Source organism: Typopeltis vanoorti, chromosome 7 (assembly GCF_054136105.1).
Source record: "Typopeltis vanoorti isolate ZY-2024b chromosome 7, IOZ_Tvanoo_1.0, whole genome shotgun sequence".
Classification (NCBI taxonomy): domain Eukaryota; kingdom Metazoa; phylum Arthropoda; class Arachnida; order Uropygi; family Thelyphonidae; genus Typopeltis; species Typopeltis vanoorti.
This window is the reverse complement of record NC_143555.1, coordinates 40,858,824-40,873,850: the sequence shown is the minus strand read 5'-3', so window position 1 is coordinate 40,873,850 and position 15,027 is coordinate 40,858,824. Positions and strand designations below refer to the sequence as shown.

Genomic DNA, 15,027 nt, shown 5'->3' with positions numbered 1-15,027 from the left:
TTATTTAGAGTTAGTATTCGATAAATTATTTCATTTCATGTTAAGTTTATACTACTTTTAAATTATAAATTTGTAATAAATTTAAAAATATCAATTTTTTTCTGTAAATTCAAATTCTGCCAAACGCTTTAAAACTACAGTGTTTATATGAAATTCAGATAATCATCGTGTCTATATGTAAACATAAATTTTGCTAAATTATGTTCTTATTTAAGTAACAATAGAATTTAGCTAAAGAATGTCGTGTGTTTAATTGATATGCGGATCATTTTTTTTAAAATTTTGTTTTATGGACGACTAAATGAAGATAGTCTTCTTTATGCTGCAATGCAGCTGTTCACAGAGAGAGAGAGAGAGAGAGATTTGTATATGTCCGATATATGGAAAATTGTTATCTATTGGACAAACATCTGTCGTGAAAGGACTGGAAGATGAATAAGTTTATTTTTGTTTCTGAAACTGACTCTTCCCAGACACTCTGGTTTCTCCATAAAACAGATTTTTCCTTATTTAAATTAAGGGGATATTAAATCCCACATTGTTTTAAAACCGAATAAGAAACTCAAAGATTGGAATCAGAGAGTTTCATGCCGAATACAGTATAATAAACTATAAAAGTATTGGCGATTACTAGCGTGAGCTAGTGCAAGTAGTCCTAGTACGTAGTACAATCTCGGGCAACTCGCAGCAAAGGTGGTCAAGTTCTGATAGCTATTCTTGGTATTTTCCATAATGTAAAAACACATTTCCTAGGAAATGTATGCTGTTATTACATTATGGTGGGAGGTCACTACCCAGACCGGTTTCAGCCTTATGAATAAGTAAATCCGTCTCTAAAAATTCGGACGATCCCTAGGCCACTCAATTGTGGGCGAAAGACCGTCCATCTCAGCGTTGGCTCCACTCGGTGATGGCCTTCCATTATTAGATTAGATGCTGTGGGAGAACATAGAAACCATCACAATTACTTGATATCCATTATTCATATTAAGATTAGGAGGCAAAGAAGGACCCCCGTCACTTTCAATATGCAGTGTTGAAATCCTTGCTCTGAAGTAAGAAGTCTCATTATTATAATTCATGGGAGAAAGTGGAACGTTTTCGAAAGATCTGACTTCTGCATTTAGAGCAATTAAATAAATGACCCTTCCTGCTAGAAAGAAATGAGAAATGGTTAATGGCACGAAAGAAATGCTGAACGAAACGGGTCACGTTTTATCGAGATGTTAAGTCATTAATTCATGGACATATGCCCATTTGGAACTTTCGTAAATGGACTTTCTGCAAAATATAACGGAGAACTGTTATTTTTTATACGGGCATTTTTACTGATATCTACATTGATTAAAATTATATATATATAACTTTATTTTGCCGAAATATTATTACTCATTTGCATTACATCGTTATAGCTAGTGATAATTTATTTGATTTTGCTAAAAATGATCCTATAAGTGCTGTATTTCTGCATTTTGTTTTTGTTTTAATGAATAAAATCAGTGTCCCCATTTATCCTAAAATAAAATTAAAAATAATATAAAATTCACAGACACATCCGCAATCTGGTGATTTTGTGAGTTGTACAACAAGTGCACATAAGAAAGAGTAATTATTTAAAATGTTTATTATAAAAACATGTGTGATTTATGCACGTCAAGATCTGCATTGAATTAGCACTTGACCTCTCTTACATTTATCTGGTTCATTAAAGATTTGTTTGCTTGCCTGCACAAACTGTGTTCGGAGTTGAAAATATGATCAGCCGACATTTCTCTTCTTGCTGAGGAAAGGTCAGTCCTTGTTAGTGCAGAATGCTGTACATATCCTTGAATATTATTTCATTTACATTGAAGACAATCCATTTAACTATGATTTTTGTGCTAGAATAAAACCCACCTTGAATGCAATGTGATTAATGTATTCTTGAAGGCCAGTTCTTAACTTCCGCCAATTGTCTTCTTGGAAAATCGAATATAAAAGATTTTTGAAAGAGTTAACCGCTTTTCTATGAAAACGTAAGTTCGGTAGGGATGTCCCTTGTTACAGGTATTCCTCAGAAAGAGATTCTCATGGAAATAATCACACTTATCAAGGATTCCAGCACATAGAGTTCTGGTAACTTCTATATGATTGAATTAGATATAGAAGTTTTTAATAGATAACATGCAAAACATGTATTATTCCTCTCTAGAGTTCTTAAGGGTTTCAATATTTTAGTTACCAAAACAGTATTTCTTATTTTCAAATTTCTAGTCGGTAAATTCTGGTTTCAAAATTTACCGACTAGAAACATGGAGAACTTTACTAATTGAAATATTGTAAAGGAACATTATTTTAAAATTCCTATAGAAAAACATGTGTGCAGTGAAACGGAAGTTTGAACTACCTAATTCAAACTAGAATTAAGTAGTTCAAACTTGAGCTACTTCATTCAATCAAAAACTTGTCGAAGTATTCAGTAATTTAAAATCTCTCACTGACCACTGAAGTCACTAAAATGCATTTTAATGATGGAAACAGCTGCATTTATCAATAGGAGAGATTAGGAACTACCTTAGAGATATAATACTTTATCTTCTGGGTAATTTCCAGAAGATAAAGGATTTTTATTATCACTGTAATAGAAAACATTATTATTATTATTATTATTATTTATACACTTCTACAAATGCATTCCATTTTATGTACTCTTGTCTCATATTCATTGTAATCATGTGATTACATTTAAATACAGGAAATTTAAATTGTGGCACAATTTAACCTAATTTTAAATTAGGTTAAATTGTGTCTAAAAAAAAGCAAAAAAATCACATTAATTTTATATCAAAATGGATTTCATTTACTGTTCTTAATTGAGCTCAAAAATGCGAAGATAATGTCTTGCCTTAGTTTAGTTTTCCAAGCTTAGAATCTTTTCCAAATAAAAAAAAAGTATATATATATATATATATATATATATATATATATTTATTTATTTATTTATTTAAATGTTGTATGTCTTTTCTCCCTCTTGGCCGGAAATTTTTCCTGTCAAATGAAACCTGAATTCCATTTTACTTAAATATAATGCAACCTGCCGTTTGTTTTGCTATGAAGATTTTTGTCTTATCTTTCAATATTTTGCCAGTTGTATCTGGTTGTGTATTTTTTAATATAGAAAACTGAAAATAGAATAGTTATTACTTTTCAAAAAATGGCATTTGAATGCATTGGAAGCCGCTAAGTTGCTGTAATTCAAATGTAGCAGTGAGTTAATATAAAAAATGACAGAAGTAAACTATTATATTATATTATATTATATTATATTATATTATATTATATTCCTTAAACTGAACTCTCCTAGAAAGAAAATTTTCAATGGCACCACGTCAACAGTAGAATCTTGCAATAAATAAGAACGTTCTGCTGTTGCTGTTGCCTGATTATTTAGCGATTCATACAATCCGGAAATTTCTGATTTATGAAAGATAATATTAGGCATCGTACCATCTAGAATACTCTCGATGAATTTGGATGAAGAGAAAATTTCAACTGCAGAATGGCAATTTTGCTCACCTCAACCATTTTAGAACATCGTACAGCGACGTCTCAAGAACCAGTTAGCATTATGCACTCGTAGATGACCTGTGACCTTCGAAGGATATGCTTATCTATTTCATAAGATGAATTGGGTAGACGCACTCATGGCATGCCAGAGGCGAGTAAAGCTGTTATACCCCACCGTGAAGGACCAACATGTAGTGACAAAGAATGCCTTCCTTTGTTTTCATTGGCAAGTTTTGAATTTAGCGATTTTTTTTTAATTTATTTTATTTTTTATTTTTTTTTTTGTTGCAGATGCGTGATGTGAATATAAAACCCAGGATTTTATTTTTATTTTTATTTTTTATAATAATCCTGATATACAGAACAAACTTTCTAATTTTACCAACTTGGACTTAAAACCAACGACCGTGTAACTACTAATTGAGTACATCAAAAAGAACAGTATATGGGGGGGGGGTTTCTGTGCAGGCTATAAACAGAATATAGGACTCATTCCTTTGACAGAAAAACAACAGTATATTATCATAACTAACCACCCTCGAGAAACTGTTAGTACCGCATAAGATAGACGCAACACAAAGACTCCACATGTTGGAGAGTCTATCTCCCCCAACATGCGAGATTTGCTCTTCAAACCTAGTTCGAATACGACTCTTTATTAGAGCTTTTCAACAGAAAATATGCATGTGATTCGCTGGTTTCATACGTATGTGAAGAGGTTTCCATGTTTTCACCAATTTTCATATGCTTCTAAAGAGGGAAATTGGCAGAATAACTCAACTAATTAACAAGCAAATTATACTGGCCTCATAGTCTTAGTTGCTTGAGAGATAATTCCAATCAATTTAAACCAATTATATAACATTGAAAGTGACTCTCTCAATAAGATGCTACTAGACGGGTGGCATCTTATTGTCCCCAGCCAACAGGGCGTGGATGCTTGTGATTATCATTACGTGATCGGTGAATTTCATTCGGTGTGACACCACCGCTCTGCTTATATTTATTGGAGTCAGAACAGAAGTGGGTTGACAAAGTTCCATGTTTAGTCTCAGGAACAGGGCTTGCCATCTGTGTAAAAATAAATTAAAAAACACGAAAAAAATGAAAATAATAATAAAAAAAAATCATTACCGTGCGTAGTGTACTGTATTAGTATTACTATTGTACTTTAGTATCAAGGGACTATAGGTTTACAATTTTTCGTGGGTGGGAGACACACACACACAAACACAAAATCACACTTTGAAAAGCCAAACTTGAAAATTTTGCTTTATTCCAAAACGGTGACTGTGACTTTTCTTTCATCGTGGCTATTGATCGGAACATTTATTTATTTATTCTTCCATCTACATCCCGACATTGCCAAAAGACAAAACTGATTTCCTGAGATCATTGTATTCAGATACAATGATCTCAGGAATCCATATATAGATGAACCCTCCCCCCGCCACACACACACACAAAATCTCTCCTTATATCCAGTAATTCGCACATTGCCTTCCATAAAGTCACACCAGCAAGAAATTAAGAAACATATTTTAAACAACTGGGACAAAAAAAAAAAAAAAAACTCTAGTTCCTACAGTATCCCTCTTGTTGCTCTCAAAACGTGCTTACAGACTTATCGCATTTATTTGTCCTTTCCTAAATAATGAAAAACATACGAAGGTAGTCTGAAAAGTTCTCGGCCTAACAACTAAAAACGAATATATGATTTCAAAATTATTTTTATTTTTCAACATAATCTCCCTTAGGACTAATACGTTTATTCAGGCAATGCTCCAGCGCCATTATCCTGTCACTGTAGTGGTTCTCAGTAAGACCTGCAAAATAGCCATCTACAACTACAATCACCTCTTGATTCGAAAAAAAAACGCTGACCAGCGAGGAAGAGTTTTAGTTTTGGGAAGATAACAGAAGTCAGAGGGAGCCAAATCTGGGGAATAGGCTGAATGTTCCAACAATTCATAATGCAGATCCTTTAATTTTCCCATTGCCAAAACTTCTTTGTGAGCAGGTACATTGTCCTGATGAAAGATAATTTTTTTCTTCTGCAAACCGGGTCTTTTCTCACGAAGTTTTTCGCCTAGTCTGGTTAAAAGATCGGGATAATATTCCCCAGTTATTGTTTTACCCTTTTCAAGATAATTAATAAACAAAATGCCTTTAGAATCGCAAAACACCTATGCCATGACCTACCTTTCCTGCTGATGGAAACTTACTCTGTCTTCTTTGGAGCTGAACAACCGGCTTCTGTCCACTGTTTTGACTGCTGTTTGCATTCTGGTGTGTAATGGTCAATCCAAGTCTCATCCATAGTAATAAATCGACGCAGAAAATCAATTTTATTCTTGTTAAAACGCTCCAAGCACTGTTCAGATTCAGAGATTTTCATGCGAATGCGTTTTTGACCTGACCTGCTTTGAGCAAGCGCGGCACCCATCTTGCGCAAAGCTTTTTCATTTGCAATTCTTCATGTAAAATATGTTGATCCACGTCGTTCATGCATGTGAGGGACGTGGATCATCTTCAAGGCTGGTACAGCCACGTTTAAACTCGACAGCCCATTTCTTAATTGTCGAAAACGAAGGAGAAAAGTACCAATAAACGTTTATGAACTTCGAATGAATTTCTTTTGGCGTTTTTTTTAAAGAATTTTATAACCGCACGATACTCAATTTTATCCCTTTCAGAGAACACTTTTGCTTCAGACAGCTGCATAAAGCAAACTACTTGATATAATGACTTGCAATTTCATATGGATGTTTATGACAAATGTACCAACTTTAAAAAAAAATTGTACCGTAGGGTTGCCATCTATGCCTCCTTAAACAAGCAGGAATTGCAAAACACATTACCGATGATAGGCATTAATACGAGGGTGGGCTGAAAAGTTCTCGGCAATTCCTGCTTGTTTAGGGATTCGGGAGATCTGGCTCATATGAACAGCCTTTGAAAAAACTCTATGGAAATCGTAGAGAAATTTCGATTGGTATATTCTTGATATTTGAATACAGCACAAAGTTCTCTCAAAAACTCTGATCATTTCTTCCTTTTGCATTCTCTCATCTCTAGTTCCCTTTCTAGTCTCTCGTTGTATGTGAAAGTGGATGGTTTCTTATTTTAAGATTTAATTTTAATTAGATGTTGGATCCTGAAGTGAGAACGAAGTCAGGTAGAGAACAGTTTGTATCACGTGATTTTTTATTATTTAACAAAAAAAGTTAAGTTAAAAGATGAAAGTCACAGCAGTTTTCTCTCAGAAGAACTTCCAATCTCCATTTTTAAATCATACTTACAGAATTTTTAAATATGATTTATAAAAATCATATTTAAAAATTCTGTAAGTATTTATATTTATATATTTATTTGAAAACTTTAACATATTCTTCAACTCCAGTGAGAATTGTTTAAAATAAAATCACGGTTAAAACATATGTCTCTATTCTCAGCGTCTGCTTTTTCCTAGGATGTTGCTCTTAAAAAGTGACGAAATAATGATACAGAAAAATAAGAGATCGACATGAACTTAGATGAACGTCAGATGACAAATAAGCAGAGCAGAGAGAGAGAGAGAACTATTTTTCACGCATTTTTTGATTCCAACTAATAATCAACCAATTCTGTTTTGTTTTCAATATATTTTATTGCCAGCACTTAACAAAGAGTGGTGACAGACAGATAGATAGAAGGATATCACATATGGTGCATAAAGCTACAATCATACCATACTTCAGGTGATATGACAATAATAATGATAATAATAATATAATACAGAGTCTGTTCACTGTATTATAATACCATTTAATAGGCAGACTAGTTTACCACTTTCGTTATTATTATTATTATAGTCGGCACATTATTATACATCAAAATCTACTTTAAACAATTTGAAAATGAGCTTTTGGTTGAATAGACACCCAGCCAGATGTAACTTAAATTAATGAAAGGACCTCTTATGGTTTAAAAAATTGTGCAGATTACAATTGTAAAGTAACAATTTCATTCATCTGTTTTTAACCAGCTAATCGGAGAAAATACTGGAGTAACATTAGAATTACATCACTTGTTTTGTAAATTACGCTTTGTTTTCTCTTTTTTTAATGCATTTAGACTAATTATTTAATAGCTAAATTAATATTAGATTAAATGTATTCAACAATAGCTTTTTAAAAATTGTTTTAATTGAATTAATATATATTTATTTCGAACACCAAATCAAATTTAAAATAAATTTCATAAAATGGTGGTAGTTTCCAAACTCTAGGGATTACAGTGAGTCTGCAACTCGATCCCTTGTCTACACAACTAGTGACAATAGGATAATGAGTGATAAAATAATTATTGTATATTGTATATAATATAATATAACAGGAAAAAAGATTACTGTGTGAGTGTAGAGAAAGAGGCTTCACTAGGATAAAAACTCAAATCCATACTTTAACTTTTATGTAACTGATTGCATGCACTCAAGGAAATACAGTCCTGGTGAAGACCATCATTGCTCCTGCAATACGACATTCAATTACAAATTTATTCATTAAATAATCTGCATGCAGGCAAACGTTTCAGATGAACAACAAAGCTACCACCATTACAAAGCACCAGTGCTAAGAAGTCTCCTTTAGGTAATATTTGATGCATAAGTAATTTCAAGTCCATATAAGCGCCTCCGTAGAGCAATTGGAAGAACGACGTTACATTTTGCCCTTCGATTGGAAAAGGCCAAGTTCGATTCTCAATGTGACGGGAGGAATCTTTAAATGGACTTTTTCAATTGAAGGTGAGTTAGCCGATCTCATATGGAGGCATGCAGGGTTTTTTTCTCCAGGAAACTCGGGTTTTCACCCCGCATACAGAGAAATTGGCCCTTCAGAACACACGCAATTTCCAGATAAAAATACTTGTTGTGATGGTGGTGGCGCTGATGTAGTTGATTGGTAGTAGATGTCCCGCAGTGGTGGAGACGGAGAGTAGTACAGTAGGTGTCCTCCCGGGATGAGTCTTCGGACTCCTTGGAGGTGTCACGAATAATAATAATAATATATTTTGTTATTTACTATGTTGTTTGGACAGTTAAACTAAATATGTCTTTATATAAACATTTTATTCATTTCTTGGAAAAGAAATTTTTCTAGGGAATTTTCAGACAAGTTTCTTGGTCATTAATAATATTTCCTAATATTAAGAATTTCATCAGGGATTGCCTCACTTTAAACTGAACTATACAAAATCGTTTAGAGAAAGAAATATTTTCCAGTCTATCTGTATTTTTTTTTCCCTAAAAACATTCGTTAAGTTTGGATAATCATATCTTAGAAAGAAATAGTATCAGTTATTTTGAGGACGCGACTGCTGAACAGTCATAATATCCTCATAATACAATTATATAGAGCTGTTATCATCAGGATTAATCGCCAATGGTGCCTATGGAGTGAAATGACTAGAGAAAATTTTTGCCGGGTTCATAAGAATCGTAACACTAGGAGAGGCTGTAGAAATAGCTTAAAAATAATAATACTATTTGAGCTTATAAGACAAATAGAATTAATGGATCAATGTTGTGTATGTACAGACAATCGAACTATCCCTGGATGTCGGAACAAATCGTACAAAAAACTTGATAATGTTGGTACTAACTCTCAAAAAAAATTTCTTACGGTATACACCAGAAGCATCTTTGTATAAATCATTCCAATGATTATAAAAGAATTAACAACTTACGAATAAAGTAGACTATTAAATAACTGTGTAAAAACAACCCTGAAGTAGTAAATAAGCGTTTATCTTTACGGCGACTTCTCCTCGGTATAAATATCACAACAGCAGTTTCAGTTTGCTTAATTAGCTTTTCATATTTAGTTCACGTTCAATGCATTTTTGATAACTTTCAGTGTGCATAAAAGCTTATGGCTAATATCAATGTTAATAAAAGATACATTCAATTCTTTGGTAAGTGTACACATTCCTCTTTGGTAACGTTTTCACAGAGCATTCTTTTGCTCATGCGCATTGATATATTCTGTTATATAAACATTAATAATTACACCTTCTATTTTGCATTTTGAATTTTTGTTATCCCAATAAAAGTCAGCTTTAAATTCAAAGAAAACTGTTGCTTTTCCTATCCTCAGCATTTGTAACATTTCAGTGGTGTTGTTGCGTTGCTTGGAGTAATAACCTTGATCATACAAAATCCTCCGTCATAGGGAGCCTTTCTGATGCTATTTCGGGAAGTGGTGTTGGGGATTGATATTTTTCCCCCTATCCGAATGTGTGAGTGCGCGTGTTGTTTACGAAGAGCGAGAAAGCATTCTTCAGCGTCTCTGCAGAACTACTTTATTTAACTTGCATTCGTGAAGAGCGAAGAGTGCAATGAAAAGGATGTAGACGTTCACATCAAAGAATCGACTGTTTGACTAGAATGTGTTTTAGTGTTATTTTAAAACCCAGTTTCCCTACATTACATGTCATTAATAATGATCATAGTAAATTCAGGTATAAAACATTATATGATACCAGAAAGAGACCATTAAATGTTACCCCCCCCCACACACACACATTATCTGACCTATAGAGTTACAGCAATACATACAACACATACAACAGATAAATTGGTATGAATTGCACACAATTACTGAAGCCATGATTGCTCGTGCCAGGCAGTTGTTAGGCGTGAGGACAACTGTTCGGTGCCACGCACAGTGCTGCGCGACTGACTTTCTACTATGTTAATAAATCTTATATGTGGGAGAAGATGATTTTAGGCTTCATGTTGAGAACACGCATGAACCACACAAAAATTCTAGGCACGTCAGCGAGGCACGACAGAAAAAAAAAAAAAAGTGCTGCAATAACATCTCCAGCTCTTAATTTACAAGAAATACGAAACTCATAAATTACAATTAAGTACAAAAGTCCGGCTCACTGCCACCAAAGGACGGGGACCACAGATTTCTCCGATGGGGAAGGGTTCTTGTGATGTCATAAGCTGTGGTAGTCCGTCACTAAGCTAAGTCCCATGTCCGTTAGGTGCGGAGAAACCAATGCAGCCGCCGCCGCTGGCATCTCTATCATATGGTTCATTCGAAAAGTGGGCGACACCGTTACTGCCGACACGGGGGAAACCTCGGAAACTCGCGAGACGACGGGAACTATCGTAGCCGACGATATCGGAGAGATGGTGGATCTGTTGACGGCCGCCGTTGCTGTTTTTAGATCCGCAGTGAATAGGAGACTCCCAGTGCCTCCATTGGCTGGCTGGGAGTCCGGCTCGTGGGGTGGTGTCTGTTTCAACGGAGAAGGGAAAACTTTCTGCTCGGCATCCGATGATTTCCGGTCGCATTTTTCAGGAGTGGGAATATCTCCGTCGTTGGTGTCGCTACCATTTCTTGTTTTGTCAGAGCCATCCCTGCAAGATAGAAAAGACAGGAAATTAGTGAATGCATAGTAAAAGCACCGATGAAAATGTTTAAAGAAAGAATACATTAAAAAAATACACCTTAATATTGCATAACTGACTAGAAATTATCGTAAATTTTGTTTCCGATTAGCTTATCTTTAGTTTATTGCATTTGTACGTGCTTCGCTACCTTAGTTTAAGGAAATTTTACTAACAAACAAAGAGGAGTGGTGACGTTTTGTATTTACACTGACGCGATCCGTACAAAATTCGACCGTTAATATTTGTTTGTGATTTGGTGATGCAACAGCAGCTACTTGCATCAGATTGCTTACTGGGTAAGCAATCTGACGCTGACTGCTCTGTTCATGCTGTGAATTAAATTGGAACTTGAAACCGTGTTCAGAGAATAAAAATTAATCCAAAATAAATGCTAGTTTGTCTAAAAAAAAATTTTTTTTTTTGACAAATTGTTGGTTCGCTTTAGAGTTCAGTGTGCATTTTTTCACTTCAAACATAGATGTTCTTACAATCCACTTTTCTGAAAAGACTGAAACGCTGTTTTTCCTCACGGAAAACGGTTTTTTTTCCTGTTTCCCAATCAGGATAAACCTTTAGCCTGATTCTCAATAATAATAAAAAAAATCTGTTATATCTCACTGGAAAACTTGAATTGTTTAATATCGCTCCAATGACCACTACTAATGTTTTTGAAAGATCTTAAACTCAAATGTTTGCCTGAAATATTTCAGAGCAGTATTTTATTCGATTTTCTGAAACTATGTAATAAAGCCTGTTCAACACCTTCAAGATAATCATTACTTCCTGAACTTCCCCATAAACTTAATTTTTGCACATTCAACCATTCTCGATAAACTGTTGATCACCTCCTAAATGAATAATCACTAGGCAGAAGTCTGTACTTATCATAAAATGTTAAGTATAATCTGCATGTCTAATTTAGAGTGGTAGTTTATACTCCTCTTTTATTAGTATTATTATTTAAAGGAGGGATCTGAACAAACTAAACCAATAATGTAAAAGAAATCGCGTGCTTTTATTTTATTAAATGTTCTGCTGAGAGATAATAACGTTAAATATATTAAGATACTTATTTTTCTGATTATAAGAAAAAGTTGTATGGTTCGTATGTCAGAAAAATATTGAAAAAAAATATGAGTAAAATGATTTACTATTTGCAGCAGTGGCAATTTTTAATAATTTTCCTCTTTAATTTCTTAATCTAATATTTATCTAAATAAGCAAATAGTGAATATTATATAAGGAAAAGTTACATTAATAACGACAACACGGAAATGAACATGAGATTTCTTTTTGCCGAACAACAGGAAAGTGAATTTATTTTATTTACTTCGAAGAAACCAAACACGAGGTGTAGTTGTGTCCCATAGTATGTGTGTACACATGCATTCAGAATGCCGCCTTCGTTAACAGACATGAAGGTATTGAGAGTGGGTGGACATGCCACGAATATCTCAAGTTACTTAAAAGCACGCCTTGTTACACGAAATCTAAGGTTTCTTCTGAGCGTGACATGGTTTGCAACAAACATACCTGAGAGATTCCGCCGGCAGAAATATCTGACAACTCTCAGACACTGTTAGGGAGATGCTGAGTGCTCGTGACTAATATACTGGCGTTCCTTGGGAAATATGCCTTTCGAGAGTTGATTTGTAGCTACGAATGCATCTCCGATGTAAGCACTAACTATTGGAGTCGGTCGAGAATAAATTATTATCCTCTTTTCCTTTTTACCTTATCCAGACTTTCAAGGACTAATGATGTATTCAAGCATTAAAAGATGCTACAAATGCCTGTTATTTATTTAATGAAAATACTGAGCCATACATTTCAACACTTCATATTTGTAAAATCTAATTGTAGAGTTTTTTTTTATATACATACCGTAACATTTACCTTTCCAAATACGGAAGTGACATGGTTTTGCGGTCGGCAAAACTGGCAAACCAGCTAGCGAACATATGCAACTAACGGACACAATACACTAGCCTCAGCTATAATTCTAGAGATACAATTAGTATCCGAAAATATATTTCGTTAACAAGCGTTCTCTTGCACATTTCAGATATCGTATTGTATTTATGGATAAATTAGTCTTCTTCATAAGAAGACTAATTCATTAAAAGCACAAGAAATCATAAATTATGATTTCTTGTGCTTTTAAAGCGTCGAGATTTTGCCAAAGAGATTTCCATGCCGTCCTGTCCAAGGCTTGTTCTTTTGCTTCTTTCCAGTTAATTCCCTTATTTTCCAATTTTTTTAAAATTTCCTTTTGCCAACCTTTCCTGGGTCTGTCTATGTTTCTTTTTCCTATTTTCTGGCTTTCCTATACAGTTTTTGCTATTCTTCCTTCTTCCATTCGATTGAGATGTCCAAACCATCTCATTTGGGCTTGTGTTATGAATTGGTTCAGAGGTGCAACTTGAAGGCTGTCTCTTATAGTTGGTTTCTTATTCGGTCTAGTCTTGTTTTTTGTGCCACTTTCCTAAGATATTTCATTTCAATTGTTTATAGTTTATTTGTGTTTCTTTCTTGTTGTTAAACACCAAGACTCGCAACTGTATGTTAATGTTAGTACAAACACTGAACGTACACTGCCATTTTGTTTGTCATGCCTTTAAAATTTCATTGCATATAATAGCTTTGTTCCCCCAGGTTATCCTGTTGTTAATTTCTGTGTCTGGTCTACCATTTTCTTGTATATATGATCCTAAGTATTTAAAAGAGTGGACTTCTTCCAGTTAATGGTTTTCTATTTTTATTACGTGTTTTGGTTGGTTTCTAGATATGATCATTGTTTTAGTTTTATTTATATTTATGGTCATATTCCTTTTCTTTGTTTCTTCACACCAAATGTTGATGTTGTACTGCAAATCTTCAGCTGTATTTGCTAGAATCACTACATCGTCTGCAAAAGCCATGTGTGAAATCCTGGTTTCGTTCAGTTTCCTGTATCCTAGGTGGAACTTTTTTGATTTTGTTTGGCATGCCTTTAAAATTTCATCCGTTATTATAATGAATAGAAGAGGGCTGAGGATACAGCCTTGCCTCACTCCTACATTTGTTTCAAATTCTTTTGATCTATTATTACAGGTGCTTACATAATTTCTGTTACTTTTGTAGAGGCTTTGTATGGCTGCTATTAAGTTATCTTGCACCTTGTTTTTCTTTAATGTTTGCCATGTTAAATGTCTGGGAACTCGGTGAAAGGCCTTTTCGAATTCTATAAAACATGCATGTAGTTCTTTTCCATATTCCAATGTTTTCTCTAATATTTGTCTAAGACTGAAGATAAGATCCTCCGTGCTTCTATTATTTCGAAAGCCGTATTGCATTTCGTCCAGTGTATCCTCTATTTGGTTCCTGAGCCTCTCTTCTAAAATACGGGCATACAATTTTCCTTAGAAGGCTTAAAAGCGAAATTTCTCTATAGTTTTCACATTAACGGTTGTCTCCTTTCTTAAACATAGGGATTATTGTTGCTACTTCCCAGTCTTTTGGAATAATTTTCTTTTTCCATACGACATTGAATAGGTCTAAAAGAAATTTTATGGCTTTCGTTCCTGAATTCTTTGGCATATCTGGTGTTATTTGGTCATGGCCTGCTGATTTGCCCAGTTTTATTTTATTTATTGCTGCTAACAGCTCATTTGCATGAATTTCCTCACTTTGATCTTCTATTTTGCTTGCATGTCTTGCTCTTAGGGTTATATTTTTTCCATGTCCTACATCTTTCAATAATTCTTGGAGGTACTGTTTCCATCTTTCCATGATGGCTTCAGAATTTGTGTGTAACTTTCCATCCTTATTTTTGATAAACTTTATGGGACATTCTTTCTCTGACCTCATTCTTCTTTAAACATTATAGAAGAGTTTTTGGTTTCCTTTAAAATTTTGTTCTAAAGTACGTCCGAAGTCTTCCCAGCATTTTCTTTTCTCTTCTTTCACTAAGGTTTTAACTTTTTTTCTTTGGTTGTTGTATAGTTCTCTATGAACCTTCAGCTTTGATGTTATATATCTCTTCCACAATTGCT

At 34.1% G+C, this 15,027-nt stretch overlaps 2 protein-coding genes and 1 long non-coding RNA gene across 3 annotated transcripts in view; 2 read left to right on the top strand and 1 right to left on the bottom strand.

Annotated features, from left to right (window-relative positions):
• Nucleotides 1-15,027, top strand: part of LOC150104604 (uncharacterized) — a 341,285-nt gene that overhangs the window by 50,562 nt on the left and 275,696 nt on the right. The gene's annotated exons all lie outside the window — the stretch shown is intronic.
• LOC150104607 (kappaPI-actitoxin-Avd3b-like) overlaps nt 1-15,027 on the top strand; it is a 127,571-nt gene that overhangs the window by 76,867 nt on the left and 35,677 nt on the right. The gene's annotated exons all lie outside the window — the stretch shown is intronic.
• The window catches only part of LOC150104606 (homeobox protein six1-like), an 81,099-nt gene continuing 73,242 nt past the window's right edge, over nt 7,171-15,027 (bottom strand). The window contains exon 2 of the mRNA XM_090395219.1: nt 7,171-10,960. Coding sequence (XP_090251345.1) covers nt 10,534-10,960 — 427 coding nt within the window. The 3' untranslated portion in view covers nt 7,171-10,533. The remainder of the gene's footprint in view (nt 10,961-15,027) is intronic.